Source organism: Eucyclogobius newberryi, unplaced genomic scaffold (genome assembly GCF_026437365.1).
Source record: "Eucyclogobius newberryi isolate DKJ021-1_F unplaced genomic scaffold, fEucNew1.0.hap1 SCAF_8, whole genome shotgun sequence".
Taxonomy (NCBI): domain Eukaryota; kingdom Metazoa; phylum Chordata; class Actinopteri; order Gobiiformes; family Gobiidae; genus Eucyclogobius; species Eucyclogobius newberryi.
Window position 1 is genome coordinate 8,647,128 of NW_027316500.1, and position 20,452 is coordinate 8,667,579.

General features: G+C 40.1%; 1 protein-coding gene across 2 annotated transcripts in view; it reads right to left on the reverse strand.

Annotated features, from left to right (window-relative positions):
- LOC140350858 (phosphofurin acidic cluster sorting protein 2) overlaps window positions 1–20,452 on the reverse strand; it is a 113,630-nt gene that overhangs the window by 15,608 nt on the left and 77,570 nt on the right. For both annotated transcript variants that reach the window (XM_072436369.1, XM_072436368.1), the window contains exons 7-18: window positions 17,478–17,558; window positions 17,079–17,138; window positions 12,927–13,078; window positions 11,796–11,889; window positions 8,931–9,014; window positions 7,304–7,431; window positions 5,874–6,006; window positions 5,691–5,795; window positions 5,003–5,109; window positions 3,428–3,582; window positions 3,188–3,298; window positions 172–274 (exon numbers count right to left, since the gene is read on the reverse strand). In XM_072436369.1, coding sequence (XP_072292470.1) covers window positions 172–274; window positions 3,188–3,298; window positions 3,428–3,582; window positions 5,003–5,109; window positions 5,691–5,795; window positions 5,874–6,006; window positions 7,304–7,431; window positions 8,931–9,014; window positions 11,796–11,889; window positions 12,927–13,078; window positions 17,079–17,138; window positions 17,478–17,558 — 1,313 coding nt within the window. The remainder of the gene's footprint in view (window positions 1–171; window positions 275–3,187; window positions 3,299–3,427; window positions 3,583–5,002; window positions 5,110–5,690; window positions 5,796–5,873; window positions 6,007–7,303; window positions 7,432–8,930; window positions 9,015–11,795; window positions 11,890–12,926; window positions 13,079–17,078; window positions 17,139–17,477; window positions 17,559–20,452) is intronic.

A 20,452-nucleotide genomic window follows, 5' to 3' on the forward strand; every position in this document is an offset into this window, starting at 1 on the left:
GCAAAACATTATTTACAACGTTGGCCTGGGTCTGATCGGTCCAATTGAGACCATTGTACCATTGAAAATCATAGAAAAACAGCTCAACTAAAATGCAGACATGCCAATACGAATACATACATGCGCAGACACACAGTACGCGGTGTGGTGACGTGAGATGCGGTTTTGTACCTCTTTTGTTTGTACGTGAGCATGGCCTCGGAGATGGGGAACTGGTGGGACACGTTGGCTCCGGCTAAATACTGCACCACACGTCCGGCTACGTCAATGTTGTCTGCGGCGAGACACGGGCAAACAGGTTAAAGAGGTTAAAGGGGTTAAAGGGGTTAAAGAGGTTAAAGGGGTTAAAGAGGTTAAAGGGGTTAAAGAGGTTGAAGACAAGGGCGCTCGTCAGCCCAAACTCCACCAAAAGATAGATAGAAGACAAATAAATACATAACTTTATTTGCAAATCTTTTAAAATTCTAACAAAAAATGTACAGAAGATCATGTTGGTGATTTTATACTATGAAAAATAACTAAGTACAAATGTATTTATGCATGGGCTTCAGACTGATGAGAAAAGAGGACAGTTTCCATGGCAGCAAGTTCAAATTTAACACAAACTATTATATATTTTGAATGGGAAAAAGTCACAAAAAGTGTACATATAGCTGAATCCCACGACTAGAGCACGTTTCACAGAGAAGAAGACAAGATTGACAATTTACCTCAGAAAATACTGATAATAGCTCAAATTGAAAACATAATTTGCTGTTTATGTCTTAATAGATTTTATAATTTGTTTTGTTGTTGTTGTTGTTGCTGTTGTTGTTGTTGTTGTTGTTGTTGCTGCTGCGCATTTGGAGTACAAATTGACTGATTCTTCCCTGAATGTTTGGTGATATATATAGTATATTTCACCTGCCAAGGCGCTTGTTAGTTCACTTTAATCAGAAACATTTGAATTATAGGAGGTTTTTAATGAAGTCTCCATGGGCAGAGTTAAAACAGCTCATTTCCTCAGCAATTAAATCAATAAGTAACACTGGATACAGTCGCACATTACATAGGCAGAGACCCAAATGTTGGCATTGTGTCATTGGGCAAAACATTTCTTGCCAATGCTTTGCTGTATAATCAAACTCCAGGACGCGACGAGCTGCTGCCGCATTAATCATTTATCCCCGGCTGGATAACGGGGAGGCTCGTTATTTAAAATGGCATCAAACATGAGAGAAAGCAGCCGTTAAGGAGATAAATTAGATGTCAGACAAATGACTTGTGTGGTACGTACAGAACAGCGTGCATCCTGGGAAATCTGACATGCGGTAATGGGTTGACAGTAAAGGATGAATGATTTTTCTTCCCCTACGACTTGACTAATGCCGTCATTGATGGCATCGCTAATAGGAAATCAGGTTTAGTTTACTAAAGACTCTCAGGAACCTGCAGATATAATAGAGGGCTGTTGTTAGAGGAGGGTCGTGATGGAACAGTTTGGAACAGATGGACAGGTTTTGTTTGTACGCGTCTGCAACGTTTAACGCCTTAATGTTTACGTTTTTTTATGTTAAAGTGTGTATGACATGTTTCTATGATTTTCCAATTTTAACTTTATTTGGTGTATTTAACCCTGTTGTAATTATTTAAAAAAACATGTACCGTATTTTCTGGACTATAAGTCGCACCTTTTTTCATAGTTTTGGCCGGGGTGCAACTTATACTTAAATTTAAACTTATATACTTATACGTATACTCCGGAGCGACTTATACGTGTTATAATTTGTTATTTTCACACAAACCGCATTACATACTCCAGTGCAACTTATATATGTTTTTTTCTTCTCTATTGTGCATTTTTGGGCTGGTGCGACTTATAGTCCGGTGCGACTTATACTCCGGAAAATATGGTAGTTATTTGTGGAGAAAGGTTAGAAAAGTTGAAAATACTTATGCGGAAATCATCTGGAAAACTGTGTATTTATCTCTTTTCTCCTGTGATTTATATGATTTATAACTAATAAAACAATCAGTCGACTGGTAAAAATGTTGGCCCACAGACTCTAACAGTTATATTTCCTGGTATAACATTGTTGAGTCATTTTTTTTAAGTAGGCTGGATCATGTATTTGCATAAGGTCGTTACAATGAATCCAGAATCTGTTGCACTCTCAGTCCCTTTTCCTGCCATAAAGCGAGGAAAACCCCACACCTCGGTTATCTGGACAGCCCTGACAGATCGCAGCGGAGGGGGAACATGGCTGCGATGTTCACCGGCCACAGCGCAGTCTGCTTTGTGTCTCCTGCACGACCAGATAATGTCCTCTTTCCATCTACTCGCTCCTGCCCCGTGTGCTCACCCCATTCGTCTCTGTTCCTGCCCAACGGTCGAGCGAGCCCCACGGAGCAGCAGGAGAAATGTCTTGTTTAATCCAATCATGTTATTGTTTAATAGATATTTATTGTTTGATTATACCTTTTGCTTTTAGTGCATTGTCCTTATTTGGTTTTACTCTTTCTATTACAGACTATTATTGAATTACTTTTATTTGCAGCACTGTTTATGAAAATGTGCTGTATAAATAATGTGGATCGGGATAAGATCCATTTGCCATGAGCAATTTATCCCGGTATGTGATATTGTAAATGTAAAACAAGAATCGTATTGAGAAACAAACTAGGGAGGAACTATAAATCACAAAATATAGTTGGAATAAAACTAATTGCAAAAGATCATTAATTGCCACAAACTAATATGAATGATTTCCAAATAAAATAATGTATCTTTTTAATTATCAAAAGTCCTCAACATGAAATAAAGAATAAGTTTAAAGCAATGAATAGGCAACAATTGAACCTAATTTACAGTTATTACTGAAGTGCACAACTAGACTTAAAAATAATCTGTCAAAATAAAAAAATAAAATAACCATGTTGTTTAAACGGCTTGCTTTTTTCATGGTAAATTCCCACTGCTACCAGTAGATGGCAGGCTAACACCAGATATTTCAGATGAGGGAGCAGCGACAGCTGGGAAGTAATGATGTGCTTTCCAATGCATAGGCAATATTTTAAGTGCTAAAACCATGAGATGCCAAAGAAAAGGTACTCGAGAGCATGTTTAACAACTGATCAAATAAAAACAGTGCATATTATGTGTCCTTTAACGCAGTAATAACTCAGTATACAGTATGTTTGTTGTTACCTGAAGTGGGCCGCTCTGTCCGGCAGAACAGCTCCCTCCAGGCCGTGTCCATAAACAGATTGTTGAACTTGCCGTCGAACGAGGCCACATGTTTGGCCAAAGGATGTGAACCTAAAAACACACATGAACAATAAGAGCATCATCCATGGCTGTAGATAAATACATTCTGTGCTCAATGCTCAAGGTGCACTCCTCTGTGTGGACCAGTTTGGTCCCTAACATTAATCTTTGTGGACGTACCGATGGGTATGACCAGGAAGCGGATATAACTGAGCCAGTCGGGGGTTTTATTGGCCAGCTGCTCCACAAAGAACCTCAGTATTGTGCTGAGATAGCTCTGGTCTCCGGCCGCCGCCACCTTCATCGTGGGAGGAGTCTGTGCGTTGCAATTGCAGCTAAAGACACAAGGAACAAAGACAACAAATAAATGAAGGAAAGCTAATGGTACAGTTTAATTCATATTTGTGGTTATGTATGTTTAGATATAGTCAAAGATGAGTTTTGAGTTGTTTCTAAAAACAACAAATTATATATAGTACACAGTGAAATAATAGTCTAGTTAATGTCGTCACAATACTAACATTTTAAACTGCAATTTAATACCAAGGACTTATTGTAATAGTACTGATAAAGCTCAAAATTATTCTAAAACTGTCCAGGAAAGTTATAGTATTTTTCTCTCTATCTGTGTCAAAAATGTCAGAAAATCGTAAGCGTTTATCAGCTGGAGGCGAGCATACCAGAGGAGTCAGATGTTTGTCTTTAGGCTCAGGGATAAAGGGCATGTGCGCAGTAAGTATTTAGAAATGACAAAATGACAAGCACAAGTATTTGACAGCTAATCTTTCTTATCGGCAACTTTCAGACTAAGGACAATTTTCCAAATATTCACAATTATTGACAACGTAACCAAAACAATTCAACAAACAATACGTTTTCTTCCATTTACATAGTCCAATAACTAGTATTTACTATTGTCATTATTATTATTATTATCCTATGGTTGGAGCTGGAGTGAACAGGTTTACAGGGGGATGTCACGTGTGTTAAAGAGTAAAAAAGTAAGAGCAATTCCGAGTTATTGGTCAGACAAAAGTCAAAACAGGTTTGACAGAGACGGGGCGGTCGACTGACACTGGCCCCGTCTCCCGCTGACATAACGTCCTCAAGTGAAGGCTCCAACAGAGGCCCCATTCTGCTTTCCAGGGGTTTTGCAGAAAAGACTGATCATTCCTGTGATTGCTTCTGGCAACGGCTTGTTGTGAGAATAGTAAACAAGTAACATGATCAAATTAAAATACACATTTGATCATGGGGGGATCACAGGGCCTCTCGTGATACGACAAAACCACACGCGATACACAAAATAATCTATAATCTCTTCATTTTGACGACATTATTGCTTTGCACAAGCCTATAATGGAGCAGAGCCATTGTAAACATCAAAATGGTGAATATTCTCTAGACATTTGTAGCGCTGTCAGACAATGATTTAGTAAAAATATAACTCATAAAATACTTATGGCGATATATTAACACAGCATCCCACAATATCAACACTGCATCACCAAATTAGTACAGTATTTTGATAATTTAGCACACTTATAGTCTAGATATTCTATGAAATCTCCTATTCAACCCTTTCCTAGCTCCGAATATATTTTCTTAACTTACTTACTTTTACTTACTGATTCCCTGCAACATTCATTTCCCCCTAATCGATTGTAGATTGACAACATATATGTTGGCAAAGGCTTACATTATGGCCACTGGCAGGTAAATAGGATGGTACGGATGATATTTTCTGGCACTCACAATCTCTGGATGCGCGTGACGATGGTGTTGAAGGCGGCCTGGACGTCTGCGGCGGAGCAGGTGGACACTATGGGCTGGCCCTGTTCATGAAGCAGGTCTGCCACGTACTGCGCAGACATACGAGGGAGCAACCAGGTCAAAACAAACACAGGCTACAAGTACGGTTGAAAAATGCATTGGCGTTAAGTAGTATTTAAGTTAACATTAAGAGTAGTAGTAGAACTTTTAAGGTTTGTTTGTATACTTAGGAATTCATGTAAACCACAAGCCATTAAATAAAGATGTTTATGTCACATACTATTAATATCTCAAAATGTTATAACTGACTTAGCGATTTTAAAGACTCAACTGAGGCAAATAAATTTTTTATTATGACGAAAGCACTGGCAGAACAAACCTGCACTTGGCACTGTATGTTCTTATACAATATTTAAACACAAAGTTTCAGGAAAAAGGTGCCAAATATCCCTTATGTTTACCGCTAATAGGTTCTTGATAAAAGCTCATAAAATGTAAAGACGAAAGGTAGAAAATGGTGATTGAAAGCTTCTAGTTATGGAAAATGTACAAAGTGCATTTTTGATAAAGATCTTAAATTATTTATTCTTTTTTTTTTACATTTTGATCAAATAATTCAAATAGTATCAAATATGACTCGTCCCATTGTTGAATGCACAGTAACGCGTACCTGTCCCTGCCACTCGGTCGTGTTGATGAGGATGATGCACTCTGGCAACCGCTCATCAGAAATGAGGATCTGATTGAGTTGGTCGTACACGGACTTCCTGGGAACCTTTAGAATAACGAATGGACAAGAACGCATTATAAAAGGCCAAAACATGACAATACAACTCTATTTTGTGAGCGGCACCTGCGCGATGAGCCTGGAGTCCGGGGAGCACTCGCTCTCCATGCTGCTGGTGCGGTCGTTTTGAGCCTTGGAGTTTTGCCTGTCCTTCATGGATGTGCTGCGCGTCCGCCTCTGCAGCTTGTTGTCCATTTTGCTGAGGACACAAGGGAAATGAGCTCAATTATATGCACCATCCAAAAGCAATGAGCGGAGGTCTTTTCCCATTTGACTGCAGGAGATGTATACAATTTGCACTTTTTATGATAATAGCGGCGTCAGTATGCAGTACACAACATGCCTACACTGCCGTACTGAGATAAGCAAACGCACCATGAGGATAAAGCTTATTATAGAGACATTCTATGAAGGGCACTGGATGGAAAATGGGAGTGAAGTGTTTCAACGGGGACATTGTACCGTACATAAACGCTTGACTTTGGTCACAGCGATCGTGTACGGGCACAAACATACGGCCTTTTATGACACTCTTTTTGTGCAAGAGTAAAACACGGAAGCAAATGATGTGCGACAGAGAAGGGCACTGATTTACATACTGCATAATTCAGTGTTTTGTTCATATCAGTTGTTATGTATTATTATCTGCGACATGTGTACACAATATAAATATTTAGTTTTTATTTTATAGTCTTTACTTTATTTGAATTACAAAGGTGGGTCATAAAGACAAAATTGAGAAGGACGAGATAAAATGACAATAGTCCGTACAATTCAATACTTATTGCATTACTTATTTAGATTTATTTTGTCTGTAAAATTATTCACAAAAGTGCAGAAATATCACCTATAAAATTACTATTCATACTATACTTATTATTATTTTATTTTTTCAACATTGGTCTTTTTTCTGTCATAAAATGTAGTACATATAAACTTTTAGTGAGATGATATTATGTAAATCAAACAAATGTGTTAAAACATCTTTTAACATAGCAGTTGAGGTTTAATCATCAGACAAACGTGAAATGTCCGTCAAATGAACAACAAAAGTGCAGAAATATCACCTTATATTCTTTATTTGAAAGTACAACATAACTATACATTATATACTAAATATTCAACTTTTGCAGATCTTTAAAACAACAAGTCAACAAACGATAATCTCTCAGTTTCAATACGTTGCTCACCTCTACTTATAGTGTCAGACGCAGATACTACAAGATACTAAAAGTAATATCAAAACTAGATACTCATTTGAAGTATCGATGCTGAAAGAAAATCACATAAATAGGACAAAGTTGTCCTTTTCAGTATTAAAATGGTCTGGAACTAAATCAGAATTAGCGTAAGACCACAGAATAATATTAGATAATCCACTATTATGTTTTAAGTTTTGAATAGTCCTTGTCCTTAGTATCAATACAAAGTTTGACCCTTCAGTATGATGCCAACACTCCTTGTTATGCATGTGTGCAGGTGTATTCAGCCCGTACCTTGGGGACATGTGGTTCTGGGACTCGGTTTTGCAGAGCTTTCCGACCGGGCTGGACACTCGCTCGGTGTTGACGTCCCAGCTGCTCACCTCGCCTTGCCCCGGCGTGCTGTTGTCAGTCTCTGGCTCCTGAAAGCAACAGGAAAACATGAGCTGGGAATACTGCGGCGGTCACTACGAGATATTTAACATACTGCACAGGCGGTGTCCGTGTCCCGAGTCAACAGGAATAGACTGATTATATGTATCTGATATGAGACACATCTGTTTTACTGAGGTGTTACCGTAGGTGGTGCATTTTGTACCGTAGTATTTTTGTAAGTAGTTCAGGATTTGTCAGCAGCAGCAGAAGTACACTAGAGCAATGGCATCAGCCCAGCATTACTGTCTGTTTACAGTTTGTGTTACGTAAGATACTGTGGTCAATGGAAACACACTTTTACATAAACAAACCCAATGATTTCCCCAAACCTTTATCTTATGTCTATTACAAAATATCCACACTAAGCAAAATATAGATTACTTGTATTTATTTCTAAAGTTTAAGTCTAAATTTACTGCAGATTTTCAGTTTTTTCCCCGCCCTGCAAGTGCTGACACTGATGGGGAAAATGTCTTTGTAAGTTCAGATTTTGAACTAGGAGGCAGTAAACCTTATGTATCAGACTTCAAAACAATTCAAAGTTTCAGAAAAAACTATTCACAATTTAGGAGTTTCATATAATTTAACAGCGATGGAAGTTTTGTTAGGCAAAATTGGTGACTCTAAATTGGCCCTAGTGAATGAATGTGAGAGTGAATGGCTGTCTGTAATGTCTATGTCTCTGTGTTGACCCTGCGACAAGTTGGCCACTGTCCAGGGTGTACCCCGCCTAAGGCCCGAAGTCACTGGGATAGGCTCCAGTCACCCGCGACCCCAAAAGGGAACAAGCGGTAGAAAATGGATGGAATTTTTGACTCTTTAACCATGTGTGTGTGTGGACTACAGCCGGGCATAAAAACACAAACAAACAATGACAAAATCAGAGCCGCAGCTATAACATTCGATTCCCGTCTATACGAAAGGCTCGGGCGGAGAGGACAGGAGACAGGAGGATGCTGCCGGCCTATTGAATAATTGAATTTAGCGACTTGAGTTTGATGCCAGATAACGATGCCAGCTCGGCGTGACGGAGAGGGGTAAAACCTCATGATCTCGACGCAGGTGGGAACAGACGCGCTCTCGTTCCTGCGGATTTTTGAATCTCATTTTGGATCCAGGTCGGTTCCGCTTTGCGTCGGGAGCCCTTTCGCCGCGCAGATGGGGGTCAGGTTGGTTTGACATGCAAGGTTAGACCGACCTAACAGGGCAACAACAAACAACTAAACAACAAACAACGCTCCTTCGATCCTCATCAAATGTGATTTATTCAGCACGGGGTCGCGCTGTCTGCTCCACTGATCTATAATGGATGACTGTGCTGTTCTGAGAGTCTGCCCTTCTCCTCCGGTCTCTTCCTCCTCTCTCGGAAAATAAATAGGACCCGTGTGGAGAAGCGGGCACTCGAGCTGACAGGAAATAACATCAGCAAAAGAAATAGCCACAGGGAAATTGTGTGAAAATACAGGTGTAGTTTAGGAGCACGTACCCCGACCGTGGTGTCGTTGATGCTGTCGTCTTGATACCGGCTGCTCTGCACTTTACATCTGTCCACGGTCAGGAAGTCGCCGGTCTGCAATGTCCAACACACAACACAACACTGTCTTTTTTAAATTGTAAACAATAAAGGCAAGTGATAAGACGCAAGAAAGCATACGCGGTGTAAATAGCAAACTTTGAAGTGAGATATATTGCTGCGGAAAATATCACGATAACGTGGAAAGTACTTCATGCCACCGACACAAAAGCACAGGGTACTGACCCCGGTAAGGCTTTTTTTTAAATGTACAGTATGTTAAAAGGCAAACAAATAGCAGAATGAAACGATAATTAGTGCTAGAAGTTACTTAAATTTCATAATATAACACGAAAGATAAAAAGAAGTACAAATAGATATTGAGCCGCAAACTTATTGCTCCATTAATCATAAGTATGGAACAATAAGTTGATGTAGTAATTATTGTGACCTGAAGGAGATTCTAAATTATGTCTAAGAAGAAATTTGTTATATTGGATTTATTATAGTCTCATTTTAAATAAAAAGAATTGTAAAGCAATTTGCAGGAGGGGGAGTTTGGAGTCTTGCCTGGAATATTCTGCAGTATGGCATTGGACTTATCGACCTCCATAGAGACAAGCGGTCGACGCAATAAGGACAAAGTTACAGGTCAGATCTGAGCAAAAATGTTTGTTTTTCCAATGTTTTTTGCAGCATAAAAACAACAAAAATGTATTAAATGTAAGATAGATGTGCATGTTTAAAACCATACTCTTTTTTTCAGTATTTTGATTTAATATTGCTGCTTTTGATATAAAAAAGTCTGATCCTTGACAGTCAACGCACCATTTCGACTTAATTCAAATTCAAAACATAGAAAAGTTTCACTCATTCCAAATCAGCTGACGACTCTATTCATAAACCCCAGGAGTACAAACGGCATAAATGCACACGCCAAATGTTTGAGTGCATTTTGCAACATGTTTCTTAATGAATTCCTTCACTGGATCAAAGTATTACGTACATCTGCCTCCAAGGGGATCTTTATGGACTCTGACTGGGGACATTTATGGTTCTAAATGTAGAGCTACGTTTCTGCTAAAACGCGGCAGTCATTTTTTATTACGAGCTAAATGGATTCTGGGATATTTATAAACAGGGCTGCCTGTGTCATAAGTCAAAAATGCCTTCCTCTTTCTCTGGCCTTGTTGTTTTCCAAGGGCCATAAATCTCCGGGAGGGGGGAAAAGGAATTTCTCTATCCCGTCTCGACTCGCGACTAAAGGGGCTTATTTGTGTCTTCAGCGGCAGGACATGGGGTCGTATGGTGTCAGTCCCTATAAATACAAAAAAGGCCAGCGAGGGTGGATTGGGCAGAGGAACGCTGGCTTCTGTGCGGTGCCAGACTGGGAGCTTAAGGGTTGCATTCAGGCCAAGATAACGTAGCGCTTGGGCTTGTGTTGTCATACGTCATAGAATGTGTCTTGAGCCAAATAATGTTAAACCAATGGAGAATGAACAATGTTAAATACTCATGATGAATAAAGTATAAATGTATTAAACTGGCCCTGCGACAAGTTGGCCACTGTCCAGGGTGTACCCCGCCTAAGGCCCGAAGTCACTGGGATAGGCCCCAGTCACCCGCGACCCCGAAAGGGAACAAGCGGTAGAAAATGGATGGATGGATGTATTAAACTGTAGTGACCCGGCAGCTTATTGGGTAGTACCGTGTTACTTTTGTTGTTGCCGCTGTATCTCTCTAGAGGTTTGGCAAGTGTGTCCCATGACGGAAATTTAGTTTGATGTTCCATTTTAAAGTGTAAAATGTGTTATTGTTGCAGAAAGTAACGATTTAACAATATTCAAGATGAGCTCAATGAATTCATCAATTCTTTAGTTTCAGTCCAATGCTGAAGAATGACAATTATTCAGTCGACTAAATCCGTTAAACATTTAGTCAACCAACGTTTAATATATTGCATTATTAATGGTAGATGTACACAGACTTGTTTCTTGGACATTGAGTTTATAAATTGCCTGGTTTGGGTTAAACTGATAAATAAAAGGGGAGCTTGGATCTAGTCTGGACTTTTTTTTAAATAGGCAACAGAAATAACTGTACTTTTAGGGGTTTTTTGTGACCATTGGTTCAATTTGATCAAGTTTACATTTAGCCTCGAACAGAAAAAGTCTACCATTGTCAAAAAAGATAATGATATATAGTCTTTTAGGTTAAATTTACACTGACACAATTAAGACACACATAAGATTTGAGGAAAGTGCAATTAAAACAGAACTGAAGAGTGTGAAATGCTTATTATGTAGTGACAGATGTTGATTGAATGCATTTACACTGTTGGTGATGTTGATTCTCTGTGTTAAAGCGTGACAAGACGATTAATGATTTGTATCTTTTCTAAATGAAGCATGCATTGTAAAGAGAACATGAAATAACCATAAATTAAATGCAAAATTAAGTTAAAAGAATTCACATTGTGTCGCAGATATGATAATTATTCCACTTTCTGCAACTCAAATGTAAATAAACAAGGAGCAAATGAAAACCTGCTCATAAAAGCCAGAGAATAAATACCTATTGGACGATAAATCGACATGGTAAGTATCGTGACATGCTGCGCTGCGCTCAGAGCTTTGCATTATCGTGTTGTATAACGGGACTGAAAGGGATTCCGGGGACCACTATAAACAACACAGCGGGGACGGCAGACATTTTGACAGTGCCCAGGGGATGTTCCTTTATGTAACCGCGTTTACAGGAGAGTCCATTTAAAGCTCGCGTTGAGAGAGAGGATGAACAGAGGAGCAAAGGGGCTTCCTAATAAAGAGGTGGACTTACGGGACAGGAAAGCTCTCGCTGCTGGCTCTTGTGGCTGTGGATGCTGCCGATCTCTGTCTGCGAGCTGGAGTGAGACATTCCCTCGAAAAATGGCCTGAAACGAAACAAAAATACAATAAATAGAGTTATAATAGCGCTACTAAATTTTGCAATTGATACTTAAGAAAAGGTCTGATGTTCAATAACTATTTTGATGATACCCATTCTTTTTCGACAATAGTAATAATAGTAGTTTATTTATTAACTGTTAGCATGTGGTTTTATATTACTTCTGATAGACCAAGAGCTTTGTAAAACTATTCAGGAACGGTCCAAATTGGTCCTAATTATGTATGTTTTTTCCAGTATCAATAATTGTGCGTGTTCAGTATCTTTCACTATTGATTTTCTCAACTCTCTCTTTACAACTCGCCAAATTCAGCTATAAAATCTGAATCAGAAAAGGTTTATTGCCATTGTCAGTGAACAAAAGGCTAGGAACTTGCTTTGGTGATTCGGTGCAACAAACAAACAAACAATGAACAATAATGAGGCAAAATATATCAAAAAAGGCATGCATTAAAGAAAAACTATTTAAATGTACTAATAAGATCAAAATTTACTTAGTATGTATGTACACAGTTTTACAGTTAATGTTCAGTTAAATGTCAGTAACAGTAGTAAATATAAAGTCTAGTAGGTCTAACAATAGTGGTTACAACATAGGTAAAAGTAAATGTAGTTTTAGTTTCATTAGTAGTAAAAGTATTTAGTGATGTGTTTATTCAAAAGTACGTAACACTAACTATTTATACCCTTGATGTGAGTATAGAACATCATTATTCAAACATACAAGTACAAGTCTATCTGTCTGTACTATACATTCAGTCCTTTATACTCAGGTATGCTCCTTCTTTAATAAATTGTTACATAATTCATAGCCTTTGATGTAATTTCATAACATCTGTGATTGAACTAAACATTTCCAATGCAGAACAACGAGTCTCTCCATCTGTACTATATATATATATTCATTCCTTTAGACTCCAGTTTGCTTCTCGCTCATGAATAAAAGTGTAATAAATTGTTGCATAATTCATATTGTGGGCCTTGGATGTCATTTCCTGCAGAATTATTATTATTGGCACATACTTGAGTTTGGGTTTGGGCGTGCTCAGGACACTCTCGTTGTCCTCCATCTCTGGGCCGCTGTCGCTCTGGTTATAAACCTCCAGACTGTCGTAGAGCAAGTCCAAGTCCTCCTCCACCTCCTGGGTCTGGTCCACGGGGTCGGAGTCCAGGACCTGCCACAGCAACAGCAAGTCGTCAATAGAGCTCGCTTGAGAGAATGTGAGGAGAGGCGCTTTGCCCAGAGACGCATCGACAGCGGAGCTTGCCAAGCGCCAGACCTGACCCAACTCACAGCAGAACTTCCCATCACTGCTTGAAACTCAACTCTTCAAACTGGCCTTGATTTAAAGCTGAGGAACATGTATTTTTCCCCTAAAACAATATCTTGTAAAAGCAGCAGTTTGTGACAAAAATAAGAGCCCAGTTTCACTTCGATGTCTGAAAAAAGCTGTTCTAAAGCTGTGCCCACAACCAGAAATGAATGCATGTGAATGTTAATGATGTGCCACACGGTTTGTGGGTTACACAGATTTAAAAACCTATGAGGTACATCAGCTTTAATCTTGTTCTTAAATATATTTGTTGCCTTTTCTTTTAGCATCTTTGAGTGACCAAAAGAGCGTTAAATACTGTAAAATTGATGAATTGTGGCACTGGAAGCCGTCTTGTTGAAGTATTCTGCCCCATAGCATGAATAACTCTACAGTACAATATTACATTAGACATAATCAGACCATTTTTTTTCAAAGATCTATGCAGAAAATGGAAGGAAATTAGGAGGAGTTAAAATAAGATGACTACGGTGCTGTCTTTAATTATAAATGGTTAAGAGAGGAGACTCTAGAGAAGAAGACTGCAGTAGTTCATGGACACACCACTACAATGTAATAAAGGATTAGAAAGTATAGCTACTAGTAAATACACGCAGGACTGAGTGATGGATTATAAATATCCCTGTGTATGGCCTTAAGCGGGTCAATTAAAAGGTGAGTGAGTGCTGCTGTGTGATCGCTGAGGGCTTCAGGCAGCTCTGTGGGGAGGTATATCACAGGCGCAGCACACGGACCGACTTGGACTAATCAGGTGATTAATGCCACTCCATAAGAGCAGGAGCTGGCAGGAGGCAGATAAACAGTCTGTCCCGCTCCCGCTCGCTCCCCCCATACCTCCCTCCGTCCTCCCCTCCCTGATTGCTCCTCACTTTCTTTCCCTTTCCTCCTCTTCTTTGCTTCCTGACTCCCTCAATCCAATCTCTCAAAGCATACTCCTCTCGTCCCCTTCATCTCCCACCCCTTTACATCTCGTTCTTTGTCCTCTTCCCTCTATCTCTCTCTCTCTCTCTCTCCCTGCTACCTCCTTTCCACTTACTCTTTCGTTCGATCCCTCTCTCCTCCAGACCGTCTGAATCCAAAATATAGGGCTGTAAAAAGTATTCAAAATGAGATACTAAAACAAGTATAAAAACTAGAGAAAGTATCACTGATAAAAGAATAAAATTTGACCTTTACTGAATAGATTTAGTACAATTTTGAGCTTCATCAGAACTAGTAGAAGACCGCACGGTGAAGAAACAGAGTGATATTATTTTGTGTTGGAAATTACAAGTGTCAGTCTCAACACAAAAGAGCGTTTTTTTAATTGTCATTGCAGTCAAAGTACTTCATCCTTAATGTCAAAACACTTCTGCCTCGCTCTCCCACCTTTTTACTTTTCCTCTTTCACTTCTTGCTCTACCTCACCCATCTCTCGCTCTTTATTTCTTTCTCTCTATCCCTCATATTCTTTCTCCCCCTCATCTCCTCCTTCCATCCCCCATTACCTCATATTTCTCAGTTTGCATCAGTCTTTTTACATATCTCTCTCCCCCTCCATCGCTTCCATTTCTACAGCTCCCCCCATCTCTCTCCCTCATCTCTCTCCCTCATGTCTCTCCCTCGTCTCTCCCTCGTCTCGCCCTCCCGTGGCCCATGTATTTATAGAGCAGCCGCTCGACACAGGGAAGGGATTAGCGGCAGAATGTGATAAAAGATCACCACCTGGAGCGTCCTGAAACCTCCTCCGCTGAACCCGGGGCTTTATGAAGAACAGCCCGGTTAAGTCCCACACACTGCTCTGGGGCCACTGACTGTAACCAGGAGGCACGGCAAATTATTACCCAGTCTAGTCTATATCTTAATATGAACTAATCCTTTTAAATGGATTTTCAGGACTTGTATAATGCCACAATCCTATTTAAGGCCATCAGTATCATCTGACAAATGGTTATGCAGGGTAAGGTTTATATATGTTCTTCAAAATATTGTTTTATTCCAGATTTCCAGAGAAGGCAAGGATAATGAAAAACATCAATTTCTGAACCAAATTAGAATTTTCTAAACAAATCAGTTTCGTTAGAGATATTGAACAAATTGTTTAGTCTTGTGAAATGTGAAAAACAGTTCTAGTCCTACAGTCCTAGCGTATTCCTCATCCCGAGGATCTTAATTCTTCTTCTTTATAATCAGACGCAGACAGTGCACAGCAGCGGTCTCATTTTGACCCTAGGAGCTGCTTTTACAATAAATCTGCAGAGGGGCAAAACTACATGGATAAAAATCTGCGTCGTCACTTGTCACTTAATAAAGTGTATAATAAACAATAAATCAATATGGATATAACCAATATACAGTACAGACCAAAGGTTTGGACACACCTTCTTATTCAAAGAGTTTTCTTTATTTTCATTACTATGAAAATTGTAGATTCACACTAAAGGCATCAAAACTATGAATTAACACATGTGGAATTATATACTTAAAAAAAAAGGCTGAAACAACTGAAAATATGTCTTATATTGTTGTTGTTGTTGTTGTTGTTTTATGGCGGTTGGCATCCAATTGTTGCATTACCGCCAGACTTTATTCCTTAGACTGTTGTTGCTGTTGTTGTTATATTCTAGGTTCTTCAAAGCCACCTTTAGCTTTGATTACTGCTTCGCACATTCTTGGCGTTCTCTTGATGAGCTTTAAGAGGTCGTCACCTGAAATGGTCTTACAACAGTCTTGAAGGAGTTCTCAGAGATGCTTAGCACTTGTTGGCCCTTTAGCATTCACTCTGCGGTGTGTACCCAAATGAGTATTTTTTATATTCACTTATAACTCCCAAACAATACACATTATTTCACCAATGCATTGCAGCTTTACGAATAGCAATACTTACCAAAGAGTTATAAGTGAAAAAGCATTGCAATTCCTTTAGAAACTACAGCCTCAGGGGACTAAATGTATCTTTTTTACCCGTTGCTCTGTTCAGTGGTAATTATCATCATTATAAAGGCTAATGGACAGTCATGGTCTATGCATACAGAATGGTGCCGACCTGATTAAACTCTTATTATGCACAATCCTCAAGAACATTCATCCAGCACTTCAGCGGGGAACGAGAGAGGGCAAAATAGGCCAAGTACACGCCCCCGTCTATCATTAGATTAAATGATACACAATAAGGGCACTAATGGATTCAGCGATAGATGACTCCCACTGACGTATGAAGTATTCAAACTGTGTGAGCGGCCAGGGCAGACTTTACATAAGCAGAGACTGAAGTTTGTTTGTTAATCCGGGTTCAAGGGGCTTTATTATGCACATCTGCACAAAAAAGCTACTGCTCTGACACAAAGGCACCTTAACAATGCACTAAATTAAGAGAACTGTTGTTTTTACAGACAAGGGGGTTTAAAAACTGACACTTATTTTAATTTATGTTTTATACTTGCATAGTCCCGTTAAAGAGATTTAGTCAGGGAGATTAACATAAACAAAAAGATAATGCTTGATTTTGGTCTCTGCATTTGACCCATCCTTGCCCTTGAGCAACTTATCACGAACAGTAGGTTTTTAATGTGTTATTTACTTAAAATTTGTGTTACAATGACCCTTTTTAATAAGCAGCGACCCTGCGATGCTTGAGTAAATTGGAAACGCGTTTATAACAAGCTGTAAGTGTGTGCATGTCTCAAAAAAAAGAAAATGGAAAAGAATAGTCGTTCATAACCTCAAAATAAGAATGCTTTTCATGGCTGGTGACACAGTGGCATTTACAAATATGTTTGGAGAGACATTTTGGAGTCCTTAAATATATATATAGCATTGATCTTAATTCACTTTACACAACATGACATTTCACGTTACTTACCTCGTCCGTCACTTTGAACCTCTTCAACAAGGCCACAAACTTCTGCTTAAAGTTGGGCTGCTGCAAAAACAAAACACAAAAAAACCTAATTAATGTGCAGTGAGTGGCAAAAGCTGTGGAGATTAAATTGGCTGCTTGGCTGTTGTTTTATGAGCTCGCTCTGCCACTGGATTACTCATTCACAAAGGCCATTATTTGACTCGGACCGGTGAACCTCGCATTCATTTACATGCCCATCCAAGTCGCACTAATGGTTTAGGCAAAGGGAACGTGGCGTGCTCTAACTCCTAAACGCTGGTCCGATAACAAACACGGGTCTTGAGGGTTTATGGAGGAGGTGAATGATTGTCGAACAGAAAACGTTTAAAAGGAGAGACGTGAGGAGAGAGGGAAACGTACCCTGGTCATGGACGTGGTTCGAATCATTTTCCGCCTCGCTTTCTTTGGCTTCCTGACTTCATCATCTTCGTCGTAAAGATCCTATGAATTAGATTGGATCACAAAAGCATTTATCAGGACATTTTACCTGTGCAAAGAAATATAAAGAACAAGCTAATGTTAAGACTTTGTTAAATTACTGTAATTGTTGTTATTTTTCTAAACCGTCTACTCAAAGTTTAAATGTCTGAATACCATGGCAATTCATTTCTCTTTCTCTTAACTGTAAGGTAGCTATGCAAAAACTGTAACAGAGATTAAATAGTTTGGATTATCACCAATATCAATGTATTTTTGTGGTTTTGAGAAGTTTATGCACAGCAGCATTTGGTCACGTAGAAAATAAAATAAATCTCAGAAGATTGATGATTTTAGTTATAGCATGTTCATCTTTAACATTACGAGGTTCAGAGGTTTAAAGTTGTAGACTTTTTAAACTTTGCGTTTGTTTATACATAATATGTATAAACAAACGCTGTGAGCAGTGCCTAAACCAAATTAAATTGTTTTCAAGTTCTTGTTTAAGTTTTAGTTTAATAAAACGTATTCTTGGTCATTAAACTTTGACAACAATATCACTTTACAAAGTTTATTCCAGCAAGTTGTTTCGCGAGCCCACCGACATAAAAAAAACGGAGATCCAAAGGTCGGCGGTTCGACTCCCCGCTCAGTCAGAGCGGTCAGATCCACTGGCCCGCAGGTTGGCGGTGCGATCGCAGCTGCCTCATGTGAATACTGCCGTTGTGTCCTTGGGCAAGACACTTAACCCAACTTGCCCCCCAGTGTCTGCGTATATCTGGGGTGTGAATGTGTGTGTGAATGGGTGACTGGTTCCTTGATGTAAAGCGCTTTGAGTACCTTGATGGTAGAAAAGCGCTATATAAATGTGACCATTTATCCCAAAAAAAAAAGTTAATTTGGCCAAAACTTCAATAAAAATAAAAATAAAAATGTATTCTGCACCAGCAACTCCGACACCGAGATCACTTGCGTCAGAACGTCAGAGAGCTTTAAAACTCTCGCAACTCACAGCTTTCTAGATCGTCTGGTAGATTAACCATGAGATTAATTTAAACGATGCGGGGTGGGCGTGGCTTTGGCTCGGGCTCCCATTCATTGAACTTGTCGTGTTCGAACAAGGAAATTAAGAACGCGCGTCTTGACGATTATATCAGAATAATTTTGTCGCTGCCATTTAAGCAGCACAAGTCCTCCTCATGTGGACATGTCCAGCTCGTCTGTGGAGTCACGCGTTCTCATCTGAAGGCATTGTAAGGCCGCTACTTGTCCCGATGAGTTGATCTGAGCTGCGCGTCCACGACTCGAGCGTGTGAAAGATTCCTACGCCACAGCCTTGGGTTAAATCACTGTGGCCAAATTTAAGCTAGCTCAATAAGACATTTTCATTCATTGCACACTTTGTGTTCCTGTTTATCAAACCGACTTGTTTGGTCACGGGATGATTCATTTTCTGTGAAGCTGTCAGTCTGGGACTACTTCCTGTCTGATCACTGTGAGTTGCACCTTCCATTAAACAACAGTTGTTATTGTTATTATTATTATTATTGTTGTTGTTGTTGTTTTATGGCGGTTGGTATCCAAATGTTACATTAGCGCCAGACTTTATTCCTCAGACTTTTCGTAGTCCTCAGACTGCCGTAGTCCGTAAAAGAACTCCTTCCATTGCTTCGGTGTTACAAAGCCCATGAGGTCATGATATGTCTTTGTGACTAGAATAGTTGTTGTTGTTTCAGAGACCGACCGGCTTTATTCCAGGGAGACTCTTCTTCATCTTCCTCTCCTTCTTTGACGTTCGGTGCTTCCACCGTACAGCTTTATTCTTTAGGCTTCATTCTATAGGCTTTAACATTTCCACTGATGTCGCTGCTTGGTAGCCGTGCGTCTACGAGACTGGGCGAGGACAGGAGACCACCCCCACCCCCATCTCGTCACTCTGATCACTCTGACTCCCCAAAAGCAGACCCCCATCACTCCGACTCCCATTTAGCGCCTTTAGCCTGTTTTCTATACCTGCCCAATCAAGCTCCTTTGTTCCAAGGTTGTTGTTGTTGTTGTTGTTGTTTTATGGCGGTTGGCATCCGAGTGTTGCATTACCGCCAGACTTTATTCCTCAGACGTTTCGTAGTCCTCAGACTCTGTCGTAGTCCGTAAAAGTACTCCTCCCATTGCTTTGGCGTACAAAGCCCATGAGGTCATGATGTGTTTTTGTGACTAGAATAGTTGTTGTGTCAGAGACCAACCGGCTTTATTCCAGGGAGACTCCTCCCCACCTTCCTCGCCCTCCTCGACGTTCGGTTAGAAGTCCTTCTTCCATCACTTTGGCGTTTCTAGGCCCACGAAGTCCAAGCGCGTTAGGACATCCTCTTGCTCCTCATCCTCGGCTCAGTCTCCAACACCCCCCACCTCTATAAACGTTTACCCAGCCCTGTGCTACATAAGTAAGCAACCACAGCCTGACACAAACCCTGTGACTGGATCGCCAGAACGTTCCGCAGATTGAACTCCCGCCCATTATTCCGAAACCACAAGGCCAACCCGGCCCTTTCCCTATCATAAGCCTCACAGCAAATCAGCACATGCTCGACAGTCTCTGGCACCTGACAGTGACCACACAGACCGGTCGGATGTTTGCCTATCCTACTCAGTGACCAATTGAGTCCAGTATGGCCAATCCTCATGCGGGCGAAGGCCCTTTCCTCCCACGCGTTCCTGCCCATAGACCCGCAAGGACCCACACTACCCTGTATGTGATAGAGATGCCGTCCAGTAACACAGTGGCTCCAAAATTCCTGCCAAAGGCCGACCACATGACTCTTGATAACGGGCTTGATTTCAGACTTGCCCAACTCAACCGCCACATCAATTGATGGCCGCCGAAGGGAACGTTTAGCCAGTGCATCAGCCATTTCGTTACC